Source organism: Scomber scombrus, chromosome 22 (genome assembly GCF_963691925.1).
Source record: "Scomber scombrus chromosome 22, fScoSco1.1, whole genome shotgun sequence".
In the NCBI taxonomy this organism is placed as follows: Eukaryota; Metazoa; Chordata; class Actinopteri; order Scombriformes; family Scombridae; genus Scomber; species Scomber scombrus.
The window spans coordinates 19,320,564-19,339,387 of NC_084991.1; the positions used below are offsets into that span (position 1 = coordinate 19,320,564).

At 37.1% G+C, this 18,824-nt stretch overlaps 2 protein-coding genes across 3 annotated transcripts; both read right to left on the minus strand.

The window, feature by feature from the left end:
- Positions 1-3,895: 3,895 nt before the first annotated feature.
- On the minus strand, positions 3,896-13,117 carry napepld (N-acyl phosphatidylethanolamine phospholipase D). Of its 2 annotated transcripts, none has more exons than XM_062444167.1 (10): positions 12,909-13,117; positions 9,472-9,547; positions 8,847-8,966; positions 8,508-8,648; positions 7,612-7,836; positions 7,393-7,496; positions 7,129-7,294; positions 5,875-6,023; positions 5,648-5,762; positions 3,896-5,144 (listed from the first exon to the last, which is right to left on the minus strand). In XM_062444167.1, the coding sequence occupies exons 1-10, from the start codon at positions 13,001-13,003 to the stop codon at positions 5,013-5,015; spliced, it is 1,323 nt and encodes a 440-aa protein (XP_062300151.1). In that variant the 5' UTR covers positions 13,004-13,117; the 3' UTR covers positions 3,896-5,012. The 2 variants fall into 2 exon arrangements, with proteins under 2 accessions (XP_062300151.1, XP_062300152.1); XM_062444168.1 differs by lacking the exon at positions 12,909-13,117 and adding an exon at positions 11,221-11,541.
- Positions 13,118-13,735: 618 nt separating this feature from the next.
- yeats4 (YEATS domain containing 4) lies at positions 13,736-16,569 on the minus strand. The gene is made up of 7 exons (XM_062444171.1): positions 16,361-16,569; positions 16,109-16,228; positions 15,918-15,984; positions 15,714-15,808; positions 15,401-15,490; positions 14,894-14,981; positions 13,736-14,700 (listed from the first exon to the last, which is right to left on the minus strand). Exons 1-7 carry the CDS (start codon positions 16,409-16,411, stop codon positions 14,531-14,533), a joined length of 681 nt encoding a protein of 226 aa, XP_062300155.1. The 5' UTR covers positions 16,412-16,569; the 3' UTR covers positions 13,736-14,530.
- Between the last annotated feature and the right edge of the window lie 2,255 nt (positions 16,570-18,824).

Here is an 18,824-nt window from a genome sequence, read left to right on the forward strand (position 1 = left end):
TAGTTATATATTGTTGAAACTGATTATTAAAATATTAATTTGATTTTTGTATTTTGTCTCCCATTGAACTGAAGTCGGAACCTTTTTTATGCTTATCTCCTACTTTCATTACTAATCAAAACCCCATATTTAACACGTACTTAATCTCTATATTACAGTATCTCTATTGATTGTGGCTTTAACTCAGGATAGAGTGTGTCATAGTGTATCAGGCAACTTGGTGTAAGAAAACAGGTTCTTTGCTTTTCAGCCAAAAGCTTCATCAACATAAGATCAATGACTAATATTTATGCTACTTTGATGTTTGAGCAAACCTGTATTACCTGTTAGCATCAAAGTGAAAGCTGGTCTCAGTGCTAATTTGGTCTTCAGTCACATCAACATTACTTTAGTTTAGTTTAGAGGAGTTTTGAAATACTAATGTGGGTTCAAATAACAGCTTCAGTTTCTTTAGATAAGATATTAGAGGTAGTTATTGATATATTAGTTAACGAGTAGCATTTTTTCTCCCAACAAAAACCTTGAAATGCTGATAAATTCACTCTTTTTCACTCCTCGCACTTCCTGTCAGTTCATCACTGAAATGTGAGTCATTCAAGCAAATATTGAATGTTTTCTTAAAAAATCCATAAGAACTGGTTGTGTTGACAAAGGCGTCCATAAGGCCCAGAGGACAGAGGTATGTAAAAGAAAAATATTATTATTGTTAATGCAGGGGATGGGAGAGTACCATCTGCTGCATCCACTGAACAACACTCTGAATTTCTCGTCATACAGCAGACGTATGTTCCTCTCAAATAAAAATGTTCCTTGTTTACACATCTGTGAGAAAATCACATCCAGCCCTCAAAAACATCATGTTTCCAAATTAATGCAGAAATCTGCTCAATAATCAAATGAGATGCAAACATGATAATATCAAAAAAGGTTTATTCTAAAAACAGGCTTAAAATTAAAAAATTGTAATAACATCCTGTAAAAACTGATTGATTATATTAGCTATCATCAAACGCCTCAATATTTATAGATTGTGTTGAGATATTACATTCTATAAAATATTTTTTAGTAAAAACCTTACAACTATGAATATACCTCTGTTATAAAATCTGTAATTTAAATATAAATATTTAATAACATTTTTTTTGAGAAAACTTTGCAGACACTGCCACCTTGTGTTATTCTTCAGCATCACGAGTGGGATATTTCTTACTTTGGAACATGCACTGATTATATAGAGGAGCAAAAGAGAGAGGAAAGTGCAGCATTGCCCTTTAAAATGGTGTCAGGAGAGTTGATGAGACTAATGAGAGACAGGTGTGAGGCGGGGGGCGGGGGGCGGGGCGGGGCGGGGGGGGGGAATCTAACAAAAGCATGGAGGCGAAACATAGAAAGGGGTTCTACTGCTTTAGAAAGGAAACACTTAAAGACTTTTACCAGTTTCTTTATGTCTAACACCTAAAGCAAAAGTAGTGAAGGACATTTAAAAACGTTCCCTGGACTTCCCATAATCTGTGCTGCTGGATGAGGGCTGATCCTGAAACAGGTCTGAATAGATCGTTGTTGTTGTTGATTTTTAATATATTATTCTTTTCTTGTCTTACTCAGTCAGATCAGGATTTGAATTTATTTGTTGTACCAAACCAAAAGTTAAGTCTCCCTTCCTTTAACCTTCGTGTCGTCCTCCTGGGTCAAATTGATCCCGTCTGTTTTGACTGTTCCTTCCTTCCTTCCTTCTTTCCTCCCTTCCTTCCTCCCTCCCTCCTTCTCTCTTTCTTTCCTCCCCCCTACCTTCCTTCCTTCCTCCCTTCCTTTCTCCCTTCCTTTCTCCCTTCCTCCCTTCTTCCGTCTTTCCTCCCTCCCTCCCTCCAACCTTCCTTCCCTCCTTCCTTCCTTCCTTTCCTTCCCTCCCTCCTTCTCTCTTTCTTTTCTCCCCCCTACTTTCCTCCCTTCCTTCTTTCCTGTCCTTCTTTCCTTCCTTCCTCCCTTCCTTTCTCCCTTCCAACCTTCCTTCCTTCTTTCCTTCCCTCCTTCCTTCCTTCCTTCCTTCCTCCCTCCCTCCCTCCTTCTCTCTTTCTTTTCTCCCCCCTACCTTCCTCCCTTCCTTCTTTCCTCTATCCTGCTTTCCTTCCTTCCTCTTTGTATCCTTCCTTCCTCTTTGTATCCTTCCTTCCTTCTTTCCTTTCCTTCCTCCCTTTCTTCTTTCCTTTCCTCCCTTCCCTCCTTCCTTCCTTCCTTCCTTCCTCCCTCTTTTCCTTCCTTCTTCCTCCCTTCCTTACTTGACTCAAGGACCACAGGAGGGTTAACTCTCCTCAATATGTTTGGTTTGCATTCATTGATTAGACACATTAAGAGTCTGGAGTAAAAACTTTTTTTCTTCTTCCTCTTTGATTTAACGGCTAGATGGACAAGACAGGAAAAGTAGCTTTATAAAGTTCCCCCATAACTTTTTTTTTTTTCTTCAACCAGCAGCTGGGAAGTTTTTTTTTCCCAGTGTAAAAACTTATCAGCTATATTTGGGTCAATGACGTATAAGGATTTTCAACAACTCAATTTTAGAATAATAAAAACAAGCATATCTAATGCAGTAGTTCAAACATTCAGAGTGTTGTGTACCTGAAAATTCATATTATAAATTTGAAAGTGATTTTAGTGGGTTTTTCAAGATTAATTGGCACTGGCCTTAAAAAAAAAAGTCATGTGGTGCGACCATGATTCATCTTGAAATATCTTATATAAATAAAACATCATTTACAAAAATTTTTAAAAAATGCAAATACTTTGTTTCCAAACACTTTATATTACTGAAAACTTGTAAAAAAAAAAAGAAAAAAAAAAAAGATGTGAAGCATGTTAAGTAAATTAATTTATTTCAAGATGAATCATGGTCGCACCACATGACTTTTTTTTTAAGGCCAGTGCCAATTAATCTTGAAAAAACCCACTAAAATCACTTAACTTCAAATTGTAATATGAATTTTCAGGTACACAACCCTCTGAATGTTTGAACTACTGCATTAGATATGCTTGTTTTTATTATTTTATTATCCTTATACGTCATTGACCCATTTACCATTTATACTTACAAAGTGACAGTTATGATTATTCTCCCCTCTGCCACCCAACCTTTTCACTAACTCTTAATTACTCCCTCAGCATGATGACACAAGCACTGTCTGCTTCTCATACTTCTCTTAATTTAGCTCCTGTTGCTAAAAACCCACCAAGTGGCCTTAAACGGCTTTACAGTCATTTTAATCTCAATTACCATTAAGAGCAGTTAGCAGCAGTACACTAAAGATAATATTCATGCACATAAACACTGACCAAACTGATTCATTCAACAGTTCATATTTATTGTATTGTATATCTCCACAAGTAGAATACACACCAGCCTACTGACATTATATGATATGTGGTATATGGCAGTGTGAACATTGTATTTTTTTTATGGGCACCACAGTTTAAAAGGCCAATAAAAATGCTAGAATCAAAAAACCAGAAAACATTTCACATGCCTTATTTTCATTGTGTAAAATGCAAAATCTCCACTGAAGTATTGCAGATTGAATCAACGTGTCTACCAACATCTACCACTAGTAGGCGCCAAAGTTAGAAATGATCAAATTGTACAAATACTATGACTAGACTAGAATATCCCCCAGATTTGTTTCGTTAACACATTTGAAAGCACTGTTTGGATGTTCAGCTTTAGATTGACAGTAAAAAAAACAAGCAAAATGAAATTTAAGATCAATTGCAAAAAAAACTAGCCAGTTTGACCTTTTAGTTAAAATCAGGCTACTATGGTAAACAAGCTCAACATTGTGCTGCTGTCTAGTTTTCCATTCTAACTGAAAAGATGGCAATACAACTTTTTTATTTTTTTTTTTTAAACAAGAAATCACTTGAAAAATCAAGTACTAAAATGATTCTACTGTTGCTCTCTAAAGAAAGTTCAAAGATAAGGGAAAACACCTTCTGTGCTGTGGTTTCCGAGCATTGGAAACAAAAATGTCTGAAGCAGGAACAATCCACTATATTTGCAGTGCATGAAGTTGAACCCAGCTCAACGTCTGCATGCAGCTGCAACTTCTGTTAAAATACAGCGGTTGGGAGTTAGATGGAGATAGATGTTACACTTCAGCGTTGCATGTCGTTGGCCGAATACATTCAGAGTAAAATAGGATACCTTTTTGCATTATCTCAGATAATCACTACTCTAAATAACTTTCTAATATTTCAATCTCTCTCTCTATTACAGCTCATAAGAAGTCCGACTTTGTGCATGACTGCAGTCTCCAGTCCAGCATGATAGTGACGGTTTATGTTTCAGCAGTGTTAACAACGTAACAATCTTCACCAAAAGAGAGCCGGTTACTATAGTAACAGCAAGCACTTCATGTTCCATGTAAGTGCAAACAGATTTTCTTTTCAGCAGTTGTTTTTAAACCTTCTCCTCCGGTCCAGAAATCTCTTCTCCTCAAGGCTGAAAGGTTTCTGAAGCAGCATGTAAACCACAAAAACCTCTTCTGAAATGAATGTGCAGCAAAATGCAAATCATCACTTTATGGAAAACACAAAATAACTGCAGAAAATGTTCTAAGTGTAATTATTGACAGCTGTTAACATTCTTCTTTGGGATCATAAAAACAGGTGAAGTTTTGTTACCTGTGCTTAATTTCTCTGTTTTGATACTGATTTAAAAGAAACTATTGGAATGATCTAAATCTTATTTGACACTGTGCAAACACTGGCCTCACAGTATTAAGTGCTGACCTTTGCCCTAAATAATTAAAAAACATGTACTCCATTATGTAAAGATGTTTTTTAGTGACTTCACAGCTGCTGTAGGTGGTGCTGCCTGCTGTGATTATGGCAGTGTAAACAGTATGGTAGAACAATTTCTTTTCTTTTTTTTCTCCATTGAAAGCTGAATATGTGTATGCATTTCAAACAAAATGTTCTGCACTTTTTGTTATAGACACAAATCTAAAAATCAGCCACAGACAGGATCAATCAAACACGTCTCCGCTCTGTGAGGCTACGAGGCGAGACTCCCCGTGATGCAAGGTGAAGAAGGATTCTGGTTTGAGACCTTTCTGTTCCAGGGCCTCTCTGAGACGAACCGGTGGCTCCAGGTAGTACTGTGTTAAGAAGGGGGACAGGAGGATGAGAGAGGGGGGGGGGGTGTATTAAAGACAGATTTGTACATGACCACTGCCATACATTAAACAAGTTCATTTTAACTCGGTACAACAGTGTATTGGCTTTTGTCAGCTCTCTCCTAACTTTCCAATCGGGGCAGCAAGCCAGGGAGGCTACATTAAGCCGCATTAGCTGTAGAAATAGTCATGGAGCTTAACAAACAATGAAGCTTTTGTTTGGTTTGAGTTACCAGAACATAAAAGTGTCAAAAGCATTTTTACCTCCTATAAAAACACACTCTCTGGCTTTTATGTCTCCACCTCTGAAACCAGTGACGCAGACTTTTCCAGTCAAATCCAAATGATAGTTAGCATGTTGATGGACCATAACACTTTCCCCCATTTCATCATTTTTAAATCTTTGTATGATAATCCATGGCTTGCACCAAAGCATAAGCTAGTCGTTAACCAAATAACTATACTTGCCGTACAGACAGTCTTACCTCATAGGCGAGGGCAAAGGTTCCCCAATGAATAGCCACAGACTGTTTGGCCTGAAGGTCTTCGTGAATCTGAACAGCCTCCTCTGGGTCTACATGCTGCCCCTTCATCACGTCCCTGAAAAAAACAGAGTGATAATTATATTAGAATTTATAGAGATTGCATTTCTGCCGGTTATTTTTAAAGTGTGGATGTGTCATGTAAGGTGTGTGTACATTTCATACAGTACCTGGGCAGGTAAGCTCCAATAGGAATTGCTGCGAGGTCAAACGGTCCAAAGCGTCGCCCAATCTCCTGGAAAGTTGGGCAGTAACCGGTATCGCCAGCGAAGAAGAAGCGATGATCCGGACCTAAAACAGACCAGCTGCCCCATAAAGTCTGGGAGAAAAGACCCAACGTGTTTTTTTTTTTATGTAAGAATCTCATTTGAACTAAAAACTCAGTTAAAGCTGCTGTTTTATGCTTGACTGAAAGACTTATGTAAAGAATTTATCAAATAAATGCTATAAAAGCAACAAATTAATACAATCTTCATCAATAATTAATCATTAAAATCAAATAAATGCTATAAAAGCAACAAATTAATACAATCTTAATCAATAATTAATCATTTAAATCAAATAAATGCTATAAAAGCAACAAATTAATACAATCTTAATCAATAATTTATCATTTAAATCAAATAAATGCTATAAAAGCAACAAATTAATACAATCTTAATCAATAATTAATCATTTAAATCAAATAAATGCTATAAAAGCAACAAATGAATACAATCTTAATCAATAATTAATCATTTAAATCAAATAAATGCTATAAAAGCAACAAATGAATACAATCTTAATCAATAATTAATCATTTAAATCAAATAAATGCTATAAAAGCAACAAATGAATACAATCTTAATCAATAATTAATCATTTAAATCAAATAAATGCTATAAAAGCAACAAATTAATACAATCTTAATCAATAATTAATAATTTAAATCAAATAAATGCTATAAAAGCAACAAATTAATACAATCTTCATCAATAATTAATCATTTAAATCAAAAATGCTATAAAAGCAACAAATTAATACAATCTTAATCAATAATTAATCATTTAAATCAAATAAATGCTATAAAAGCAACAAATTAATACAATCTTAATCAATAATTAATCATTAAAATCAAATAAATGGTATAAAAGCAACAAATTAATACAATCTTAATCAATAATTAATCATTTAAATCAAATAAATACTATAAAAGCAACAAATTAATACAATCTTAATTAATAATTTAAATCAAATGAGTGCTATAAAAGCAACAAATTAATACAATCTTAATCAATAATTAATCATTTAAATCAAATAAATGCTATAAAAGCAACAAATTAATACAATCTTAATCAATAATTAATCATTTAAATCAAATAAATGCTATAAAAGCAACAAATTAATACAATCTTAATCAATAATTAATCATTTAAATCAATTACTCTGTTATCGTCCACTGCGGTTCGTTTACTCCAGTGCTGAGACGGTGTGCACACAAATGTGACATCATCATGACCCGGCACACAGTTCTCCTCCCACCAGTCCAGCTCCATCACGTTCTCACAGCCCATCTTCACCAGCCAGTCCATTAAACCCAGGGGCACGAACCTATGAAACACACACACACACACTTAATATTAAAGTTTGTTCTTTTGCCTCATTTACATCAAAGGCACATCTGCTATCTCTTAATGCATCACACGCACCAGCGTAGCTCCCCTCCAAAGCGTTCGTTAAGGCTGGCCACAGATCCAGCATCCAGGTGATCATAATGAGAGTGACTAATGACGACAGCATCGATCCTGGGCAACTGTGTGGAGGGAGAGAGGGAGGGAGAGGACATGAGACAACAGAGAGGTATGAAAGACACAGAGATCTGGGTCAAATTTTGTGATGATGAGAAATCATTCATCAAAAATACCAACCTGTTCCACAGTGCAGGGGGGCCCTCTGTACCTTTTGGGCCCCATGAACTGGACCGGTGAGGCCCTCTGGCTGAATATTGGGTCTGTCAGAATGTTCAGCCCGTCCATTTCAACCAGAACTGTGGCGTGACCCAGCCAGGTGACTCTCAGACCTGGACTGGAGTCAGAGAGGTCCAGGTTATTAACAAAATACGGTTCCATCACTGGGAGCTCACTCTCTAGCACCTGGAGGCGGAGAATAGAGGGTAAAAGAAACACAAGAGGAATGAACACAGGGAGGTTATAGAAGGAGACAGAAGATTTATCCCCACTTTTTCCAATGTTTTGCAACATCATGAAGATAAACAGCTGAGGTGGGATTCTGATGTCTTTAATGGAATAACACTGACCATGCAGCTGAAACGCTCTTTAAGTTTTACTTCTATCTGGCCAGTATTTATGCAGATGCAGCTTAAGAGGTTACATCCTAAACACACTGTTAGCTACCCTTGCATCATCAAACATTTGACCCATGACCTCTCTGGTTGTTGAATTTTTTTTTAAACAACTATTCTAGTAGTAAAAACACTGATCAGCAAATGCAATTAATGGGTTAAATTCTTTCCTATAGCTGGGTGAAAGCAGCCTTTGAAGCCTGTTAAGCCGTTACTGAGCTCAGCAACGTTTCCACTAGGTGCTATAAATAGTCTGTGGGCTGTGAGAGTCGACAAAGGGGCAACGTTTCTACCAGAGGTAGGAAATACGTCCTCTAACACTCATCACTATAAAGAGAATACAAGTAGAATCATATATATATTGTAGTAAATGTTACATATAAAACATCCATGACCCATCAGACACTAATTTAATGAAGCCCTGTTTGTTTGTCTTTTACATAATCTCTAATAATTACCCACCTCTTTACTAGCTGGTACATTGCTGTGATTTTTGTCCCACAACAGGAACCTGAGCAGGGTGGTGTAGGAAGGGAACCGCCATGTGGACCAGGGATTGGTCCAGCGGCCGTGTTTGTCTCGAGAAGACTTGGTCACGTCCTCCTGCAAATCAAGTTAAACAATTACATTAGTCCCCTTATATAAAGGTTGAAAAATGTCTGCTGTTTCAGTGCATAAACCTAAGCAGGAAAGGGCGTATATGGAAATTAGGAGGTTTGAGGTGAAGGCTGTGTTTCAGGTAGAGGGCGGAGGTTTTAGTCTGCAGGATGTGTGACGGGGGAGGTGGGGTGGGGGTTTTACTTCTAATCGGTAGTCCAGGCGGAAGCTTTTGCGGGAGGAACGGGAGGAGCTGCTCTTCCTCTGGGTCTGTGCCTGAGGATCTGCTTCACCACCCTCAGCCCCTCGCAGCACTTCACCATCCTGAAGTGCACATACATACATACATACAAACACACACACACACACACTCACAGAATGATGGAGTCTGTTTAAAATCCCTACGACAACTTAAACAAGGTGGGAAATTAGCACCTGTAACCGACAATACTCAGTACATCCTGTAGCTGGTAAAATGCCACTTGTTTTATGTGTTGCTGCTGACTGTTTCTGCGTGGATTCCTGAATAGTATTTGCCGTCAAATAAACAATGTTTGCATGAGAAAATTAAACGTTATTTCATCATTCAGGGTGTTTTCAACATTAAATTTTTTTTTTTTTTAAATCTTTAAATCATTATTTTAACAGGTATCCCATCACGAAAATCAACAGATAACACTAGCAGTAAAATGTTCAGCTCTTGGAATGAAACTTAACTATATTTGGACAGCTAGCAACTACAGAAACACACATATCCTTTGACTAAATTTGTTTCGAACACATACTTTCTTCTACAAATAACAGTGAGAGGATGAGAAGCCTGCGTTACCTCCACAAGGCCTTTCCTCTCCTCCAGCGCTGCTTTGTCTGAAGACGATGGTTTCTCCATGGGCTCACCACCACACCTAGCATGCACACACACAAACACACACCCAGTTACAAGCAGGCTGCATTCACTGACCTTAACGCTAATGTGATGATAGCAGCCGACAGTTAAACGGTGCTAGTTTGCATATGGAGGCAGAAAGAGGGATAATCAGACAGATAACGATTAACGGCACTGCATTCAAATGAATTCAAAACAAAGCTAGTTGCTATTATTATGCCCCTCTCTTTTTTTTCTTTTATGCTTTAACCCTTGTGGGGAGGAAAGATGAAGAAACAAGTTGCCTCCTGGGTGTGACAGATGAAAAACAAACAGAAATCATTGTTTTACTCTTGTGTAATGCTGATTGGGAGTGTGCACATGTACATGCATGATACAAATATTCAAGACATGTAAACAGATCTTCACTATCAATACAAAAGTCACAATGACTCAGTAATTTTGTTGCATCAGTGCAGTTACAGTGCAGCAACTGGCTACTTCCTCCTTGTCCATTATCCGCCTCTAATATGGCACGGCGATAATACTTTAACTGAGCTCAGTCTTATATTGAACAAGAGGCTTGCACAGGATAAAAACATTTTCTCCATGAGCTTTGGGTTAAATCTGTGTGACAAAAAAAGGAATGAATCCACTCTGCAGGAAGAGTTGCAAATATAAGAACATGTGAAACTGAAATTTTAGTTTAGAGGGTATGAAAAGAACAACATTTACATAGTGCATCAACACACTTGTGTGCCAGCAAGCCTATTATGACATCCCTCCACTATCCTGCCATTATCCACAGTAATTACAGTGCAGGACACGCCCTTAATAACCATTATCCACTCTTAAATGACTTCTTCACCAACTTACATGAACAAACACACTGGATGACGGTCTTCATTGCTATCAAATATTGATTATAACAGCCCCTTCATATGTATAAGAGAAATATATGCTTGACTGCATGAAAATTGTATTAAAATCCACCGTGCATTGGCTGCCTTTTGGGGAACCCCATACATTAAAGTTATGGCGTGCTGATGATGCACTCAGCCTCATGAATGGACTTTTAACTGCACACTACACACAGACACTGGGACAACAATGGAGCTCTGTGGGTTTGACAACCAAAACAAAGATCTGTGTAAGCCAGCCAGCATGCCTCGATGTGGTCATATGAACGACAAAACGCTGCAGCCTGACTTTCCTTGTTTCTCTGTAGTGTAGTTAAATCAATATGAGACGAGATGGGTTTTGACACTTGACACATGACACAATGCACACACACATTTTGTAGCCCAGATTCCTCTCAAGGAAAGAGTCAGGTGTCTTTTAAGAGTGAACATGCGGTTATCACACACACACACACACACACACACACACACACACACACACACACACACACACACACTAGTCTAAACATGAATTATTCCAGTGTCTGTGATACTGACAGCCACAACATGAGATAAACAAAGCTTGAGAAATCTACTGCTGATTCCTGTTATAAGACACTAGAAAGACAGGGGGGGAAAAACACAAACTGGCAACAACTCCGGCAATATAAATACTAACTTGACTAATTTACAATAGATGTAACTAGATGAAAAGATATTAAAATACCACTGGATACAACAAGGCCAGCACACAGCTCACAGGCGTGGTTATAGGTAAAATAAAATAAAAACTAACTATTTTCAGTCAACTTACCTGACACCTGAACGCAACACAAGCACCAGCAGTTGTTTTTCTTTAGCGAGGAGACATTGTTGCATGCAGGTTAGCCACACATTAGCTGCGTTGATGCGAGCTAGGTAACATTATCGATAACTACACGGTGCACTGAACATTTCCAATACCGTTTGCATTACTAGAAATGTGTCTTTCAGTGACTTCAACTTCAGCTTCAAAAAGGCTGAGAGTGAATGCTTGCAGGTAGGACGTCGTTCAGAGGTGAGACACAGAGTTTTGAAACGCAGCCCTGGACGGTGAGGGTCATTAGTCGGTACCAGCTCTGTTTCTCTGACGTCGGTGTTAAACCCTCTGGTCACGTGACTGCCAGAGAAACTCCCGCGAAACAAAAAATACACTATATGATGATGTTGTAAACCCCTACTTTTTTTTAAATCCTGAAGATTGTGTGGAAAATGTTTATATTGGTGAAACTAATATTTATATAATCAAAGAGAAGTACTATGACATAAATATTAGGAACACTCTTGGTTGTGTTACTCTCCCATCATACATGTTTTTGGTCTTATTTAAAAGGGTCAGTGTGTAATCAATTGGCAGAAGTTAAATATAATATTCATAAGTATGTTTTATTTAGTGTAGCCTACCAGAAAATACGAATCGCTGTTTAGACTACCTTAGAATAAGTCCTTTATAGGGCCCGACTGATACTGGATTTAAGGAGTAGAAAAAAATCCAATATATTAAAAAAAAATTTTTTTAAAACATCTGTATGTATATATTAATTTATGTGAATATATAACTCTATAACTTGAATAAAGAAAAAGGATCAGACACACACAGAAAATGCTGCCTATGTAAAGTTAAACAATACAAATATATTGGTACAGTACATATCGGACAAAATAGGCCGATACTGATAGATATGTGATATCGCTGATATCGACCCATAATATCGGCTGACGATATATCGGTTGGGCTCTAGTCCTTTATATCTACATGCGGGTCTCCTTCATGGCCCAGGGACAGCTGGCCTTTGAAACAAATTTGCCACAGTGCCCAAACTGTGTAATTATAATTTCACGTGAAGATAGACCCATAAAAAAAACTTTCCCCATAGACTTACATTGTGAATAAGATGTCTTTAAATCAGTGGATACTTTTTTTTTATTGGAGCATCACGAAATATATCAAAATGTGATGCATTTCATTTGGTCTGATCACATTTTGAAAGTCTAGAAGAGATGCATGACTTTATTGTTTTATCCCCAAACCACAAGTTAGCAGTCTTATATCTAAGGGCTGCTACTATTATTTTTTTTATTAGTATTAATAGATTAGGTTTGGTCTAAATGTCATTAAATGGTGAATAATGTCATCAGTGTTGACCAAGACCCAATGTGCAACTCCAAATGCCAACCCAAAGATATTAAGTGTATTATCATAGTCAACATTTGGAAGCTGGAACCAGTGAATTTGGATATTTTTCATTTCAGATATTTGCTTTCGTTTACTACAAAAGCTATTTTTATATGTAGGCTATCATGAGCACTGTAAATAATATAAACGAGGACAAACACATTTATGGCTCCACTTAGATAATAAAGTTCAATTTGAATGTTTTTAGAGATAGTGTAACTTAGAAAATGTGTGAGACAATCGGGACTTTTTAGTCAAATTATAAAATCCGATTTTTACAGACTTACCTTGAACTCAGCCTCCTGCAGAAGGACTGCTGAAGTAACTTTAACCCTACATTCAGTCGCGCTGTATATTTGTTAACCTTACAGCTACACGCCATTAACAACTGCACAGGCTTACACAACAATGATTACTTTCTATCGTGTTATATCTGACCATATTTGCTACTGGAAATACTACAGACCAGCTGGAGGACACAAACTTCATGAGTGCACGAGAGGAAGTTAAACAGCGTCTGAACTTCCTGCGAGTTGCCTTTACGAACCGTCGGAAATCAGACAATTCTACACTTAGGCTTTACGAAAAAGTGTTTAAATAACCTCTTTGCAGATGTACAAGATAAACACTTTAGATGCATTTATATTTTCTAATCACTTAAGATGTATTAAAATTGTATATACCCAAAAGCCAAACATGGAATCAAACTTCTTTGGTGGTAGAAAATATGGAGATGCAGAAAACACACCAGGCAACCACAGCATCTCTGCTTGAGCTAATAAGTCTATGGTGGTGCAACAAGAGTTTTTGCAACTTATATATTTTTTTAAATAAAATATAATATTTCACATGATTATGCTTCAAAAGTCTATTATATACAAGGAACTATGCCAAAATGAACTGGCTGTGTACACCGTGTGTACAAACTTCATGTTTACATGAACTAAAAGTGCAATTACACAAGGAGTGCAACAGCTGAGAGGTCATGACACCCTCAAACCCATTCTGCTTGCTTCAACCATTTCATACCCAGAGAGTTATTCAGTTTATGTATGAATGGATTGTCAGGGTTAAAGGATATATTGTTCATTCATGTCAGAATTTGCTCTGCTTGATATAAAGCGTGAAGGTTTAACCTGCTCTGCTCTGGCACATCATGTGACGACGACACATAATTTAAGTGCCTACATTTAACGACATTACAATGTGACAGAACCGTTTTTGCAAATTTCCTCCCATACATGCAACTACTGTTCTCAGTGCAAAAACTGTGTTTCATCATGTATGAATAAGCTTTCATAATTACAACAGAAAAACTAAAATACTGTAAACACAATTATTTTATGTAGAAAACTGTAAGTCAGTAAAAAAAACAACAACAACAACAGCAGCGAATGAGCTTTTCACATTCAGAACTGTTCACACAAATATCAATGTTTCATTAGGCAGGAACAAACACTATAGGCATGTTTCACTGGTAAGAATGAGCCTCATTCCAGCAGAATATATTATAATTAGACTGGAAGCAGGATTATACAAAGACTGTTTGGCAAAGCCTAAGCGAACATCATTGAATACACAATTAGAAAAATTACAATGAACATTTTTTCACTCTACCTCAAAGCCAACTAATCCAGACATGGTAGGGCAAGAAAAGAGAGAAAAAGAAAAGAAAAAACAACAACAACCAATCACAAAATCCTTGTTTGTCCTTGCCCCTCGAAAAGGAAGCTGATGACACTTACAAAGTTCAGATTTTTATTTCATTGAGTCTTTTCTGGGTTATGAAAAACTGAGATGAACCACAAAACCTATTACAAATATGTGTTTTTTTTAAACTATGGATGAGGTCCAGAGCCCTGGCGAATAGTCACGTCCATGTATGTTTGCGTGTGTGCTTGTCTGTTTCTCAGTGATCCTTGTGGTCTCCATCCTCTTCCAGTTTCCTGATCTCTGCCTTCAGGTGGTTGATGTTTTCTCTGCTGGCTTTTAGTTTGTCTTTCAGCTCTGTGATCTCTTGACTGGTTCTCTTCTTTGCTGTCTCCATTTTCTCCTTGGTCCTCTGCTCCAGCTCACCGACTGCAGAAACAGGAAGGAAGGAAATGACCAAAACTGCAGCGAATCATCTTAAAAGAACTAGTTTGGGGAACTACTCTTATTTATGTATTACTGTCAGACTATTTCTTGGCTGGGACCAGTTGCCAGGCAACCCACAGAGCCAAGAATTAGCCAAACATGTCTTCTGAGCCGTTTTCCCTTTATGTATACGTACACTCTGTCTCATGCTTGTATGCTCCCAGGGTGAGTTGTCTCGATGTGGTCAGTAGCTGCTGCATCATGGCTGTAGGATCCTGGAAGATCTGAGAATTAGAAAGAAAACACAGCAGTCAGATAGATCTCTCATTCTTAAACAGTATCTTTTCACAGCCAAACAGCCCTGAGACATGTCCTGTAATATATTAAAACTGAGATGACATGTTAAACACCATGTACAATTTTTGATGAGGTGTTCATTTAATGCCATGTGGTTACAGGAGTTCCAGATGCATTTATTATTACTGTTAAATGACCCTTCACATGACTGTAAACCATGCTATTGCTATTGCACAAACTGTGAACTGGAATGACTGATCTTGTTGTACATTGCAAACTTCAATAAAGTTTTGAAAAAAAAAAAAAAAAAAAAAGAGTTCCAGATGCATGAAAACTCTGTGAAAAGCAGCACCTGGGAATAATTTCATTACTGAGATAATAAGATGTAGCATGAGGACAATCATACCATTTCATCATAGAATTCAGAGACAACTGTCTTCTTTGGCATGGCACTGGAGTCGGACTGGAACAGCTTCAACAGATGGTACAGAGTCACCTGACACACACACATCAAGAAATCTATTAGTTAACAGCAAAAACAGGGAGGTAACCAAATGGCATTTCTCCTTTTTAGTGTTTCGACACAGGAAGAGCGACTTATTGGATATGTCCTATTACAGTTCATAATGATACTACACATTACTGTAACATACTTCAAAAAGCACACTATGAAACATTTTCACGACACTGTATGTGTGATTCCTAGTGGTGGCTCTCACCGGTCTCTCATTGGGGTCAATGAAGAAGATCTTGACGATGATTTCAAACTCCCCCCAGCCCGTCTCTGTAATCTCGTAGGGAGGCTTAGTCACAACTGGAAGAGACACAGTGAGCGGGACAGACAGATGAACAAATGTCACATTGAAGAGAGATAAAAACACACTTTTCCTCATTCCATAACTGAAATATAAGCGTCTCCTCACCTCTCAGTGGGTTACCATAACTCTCATGTAGCTTGAACTGGATTTTCTTCACATAAGCAGACATATCCTGGAGGAACAATGTAATAACTTTATTTATGTTGATGTGTTTTATGTGTGAATGTTTCTCAAATAAACCAACCAATCAAAAACAGTATATTTCATAGACTTGTTGCTATTCTATGATGTCTAACCTCATTTCTGTAAGGCTTCACATAGACAGACCACTGGTGTGTGTGTCCATCCTCTTCCCTCTTCTTCCCAAAATATCGGGCAACGTTTCCAAACACAATAGGCTTCACAATAGTCACTCCCTGTACCAAACAGAGAGGAAATACAAAAGATCACAAAAATTATTATTATTATTATTAAAAACACTTAAAATATATGTTTAAAAGCTTCAAATCCGTGAGTGAATACTTAAACTAGTCAAATGCTAATGTTACCTTAACTCGCCCCCCGGAATCTGGACCAAATTCAGTCATCTTTTTGAACATAGTACGGAAAGCACAGCGTTAAATTGGTCCCGTTACTCACTATAAAGAGTTATTCATCCACTGTGTGTCGCCACATCTAATAAACCTGCCATTCAAGCATTAAAAATACGCTTTTTACAGCTAGCTTTTTCATTTTTAAACCGGCAAGCGAAACAAGCGCCGGAAGTGTCCCATTTTCACATGTCCGGAATGGAACGCTTCGAGACAAAAGGTTCCGGCTACAGGAGGGAATAAATAATTACATCTACGTTAAATATATAGATAATCAAAATACCCATTGCATGAATTATCCATATAAATTAGAAAGGACATTTTAGCTTTGGTGCAATCAGTCAGACATTATTCACATACATTGCAACCACCTTTCAGTAAAAAAAACCCCTCTGTAGTTGTTTATAAACACATGTAAAAGCCTCTTGTCATTATGGTCAGTCGTAATTAAAATCATGTTTACCTCCCTCATAAGTGAGTACACTAGAAAAAGTAGCTCCAACTTATCAGCGACAATGAAAGAATACCAGTATTTAATTTTGATCCAAGGATGCCAAAGATTTTTTTTTTTAAAGAAAATGTTTGCTGTGCCTTAACTCAGCTGTCTTCTCTCTTTTGGCATTACGTGAATTTAACACACAAAGGACTTCATGTCTATTTTACATTTTAGACTGTTCATCTATTCACCTCCATTAAACCTTTCCTGATTCCTACTCAATATTACAAAACAGAGGCTATAAATCAATCAATGCATCAATGAATTAACTACATTGACGTCATCCATTAACTTGCACTTCTAACATGATGCCCACTCTAATTACACGCATTACATAAATCAATAAGGAGAATAAAGAAAAGCAATAAAACCAAACTTAATTTAGAAAGTTTTTTTTTATTTTTGGAGACCAATGACCATTTGTTTGTTCTGGCCCCTGAGTGCATTTCCCTGATTAGATTTGTAAATCAGCACAAAACAATACATTTATTACAGGATAGCAAGTCCTGACTGGGAATAAAAAATGGAAAATTACCCCATTAATCTTTAAACACAGGTTACACTCATAGGGTACCAACAAGAGCATGAATTACTTTAACGCAGTTGTATAGTCCTGCATTGCTTTCCACTGATCCAGTATGCATAACTATGCTATGACATTTTTCTTTCTTTAAACAAATGATCTTTTAAGTAATGTCATTCCCGAGTTTTTATTTACCAACAGTTCAGATTTTGGTATAATTGACTCAAGTGGGGAAAAAAAAAAAAAAAAGTTAAGGAAAATAAGGTAATATTAGACTTAGAAAAGTAGATAATACTGATTCCTTCTGAAGTTTAACTTGCTCTAGGTTGATACCAAAATTCTTCTGGACTGGACTTTCTTCTTCCGCAGTGTACGTAGACCTGAAAACACTTACCTTCACCACTGTGGAGAGAAGTCAGCACACAAAGCAGCTACATAGTCACACATACATTTGTTTAATCCAACCTATTCTGGCTGATTTGAACTCCACTCATGGTTGATTTTGGTGCTGAGGTGTTGCTCTATGTTTGGAGTTTGCTGAGGTCAATTATAGGTGCAAAAGACAACTTCAAACAGGCATGATCAGGAAACACCTGCACAGTCCTGAGAAGAGGTCCAATCAACCAGAATATTTAAATGTGAGAGATTCAAGAATGAGGGTTTAGCTTAAATGTCATATGCTCACTTTTTCCTGCAGAGTTTCTCAGTTTGTTTCATTACTCTTTTACAGAGTAGGTATAAAAAGTGATCCAACATTTATAAAACATAAAACACTGTTAAAAACAAGAATACAGTTCAAGAGCATCATGGGGGGGGGGGGGGGGGGGGGGGGGTTTGACAATGCCATAATCTGTTCAGAGGCTTTGCCACTGATCCATGTTTTTTGTAGGAAGTGATAGTTCATCGATTCCTGTAGCAATGAGGTCCACACAAATATCCACATATATATATCAAATACCTTTTGAAATGAAATATTTTAAAGGGGATGAACATGGAGATTTGACCTGACATGACTGATTTAAAAAAATTAAAAGACAAACATGCATTCTTGAGAAAAAAAACCATTCAGCTTTTCAAAATATCTTTTCCATCACATTTTCTGTTAAAAATATGAACACAGAAGGTGTTTATTAGTTTTAATCAATAAAAAAAAGAGGTATTATGGCCCAAACAAAACAGGAAGTGTAAACCAGCTGATATCAGTGTTAGTGTTTTGGTCTTTGTTGCATTCATACAAGATGTTAGCTTTCAATCTGGGACTATTTTGAGTTATAAAAAAAACAACAAACGTGTAAATTAGTGCTTATTTTCCACACTTAACTCGAGACAAAGTGTTGACAACCACAGTCTATATCAACAAAAAATATGCAACATGATGGGGTGGTGTAAAACAAAAACAAAAA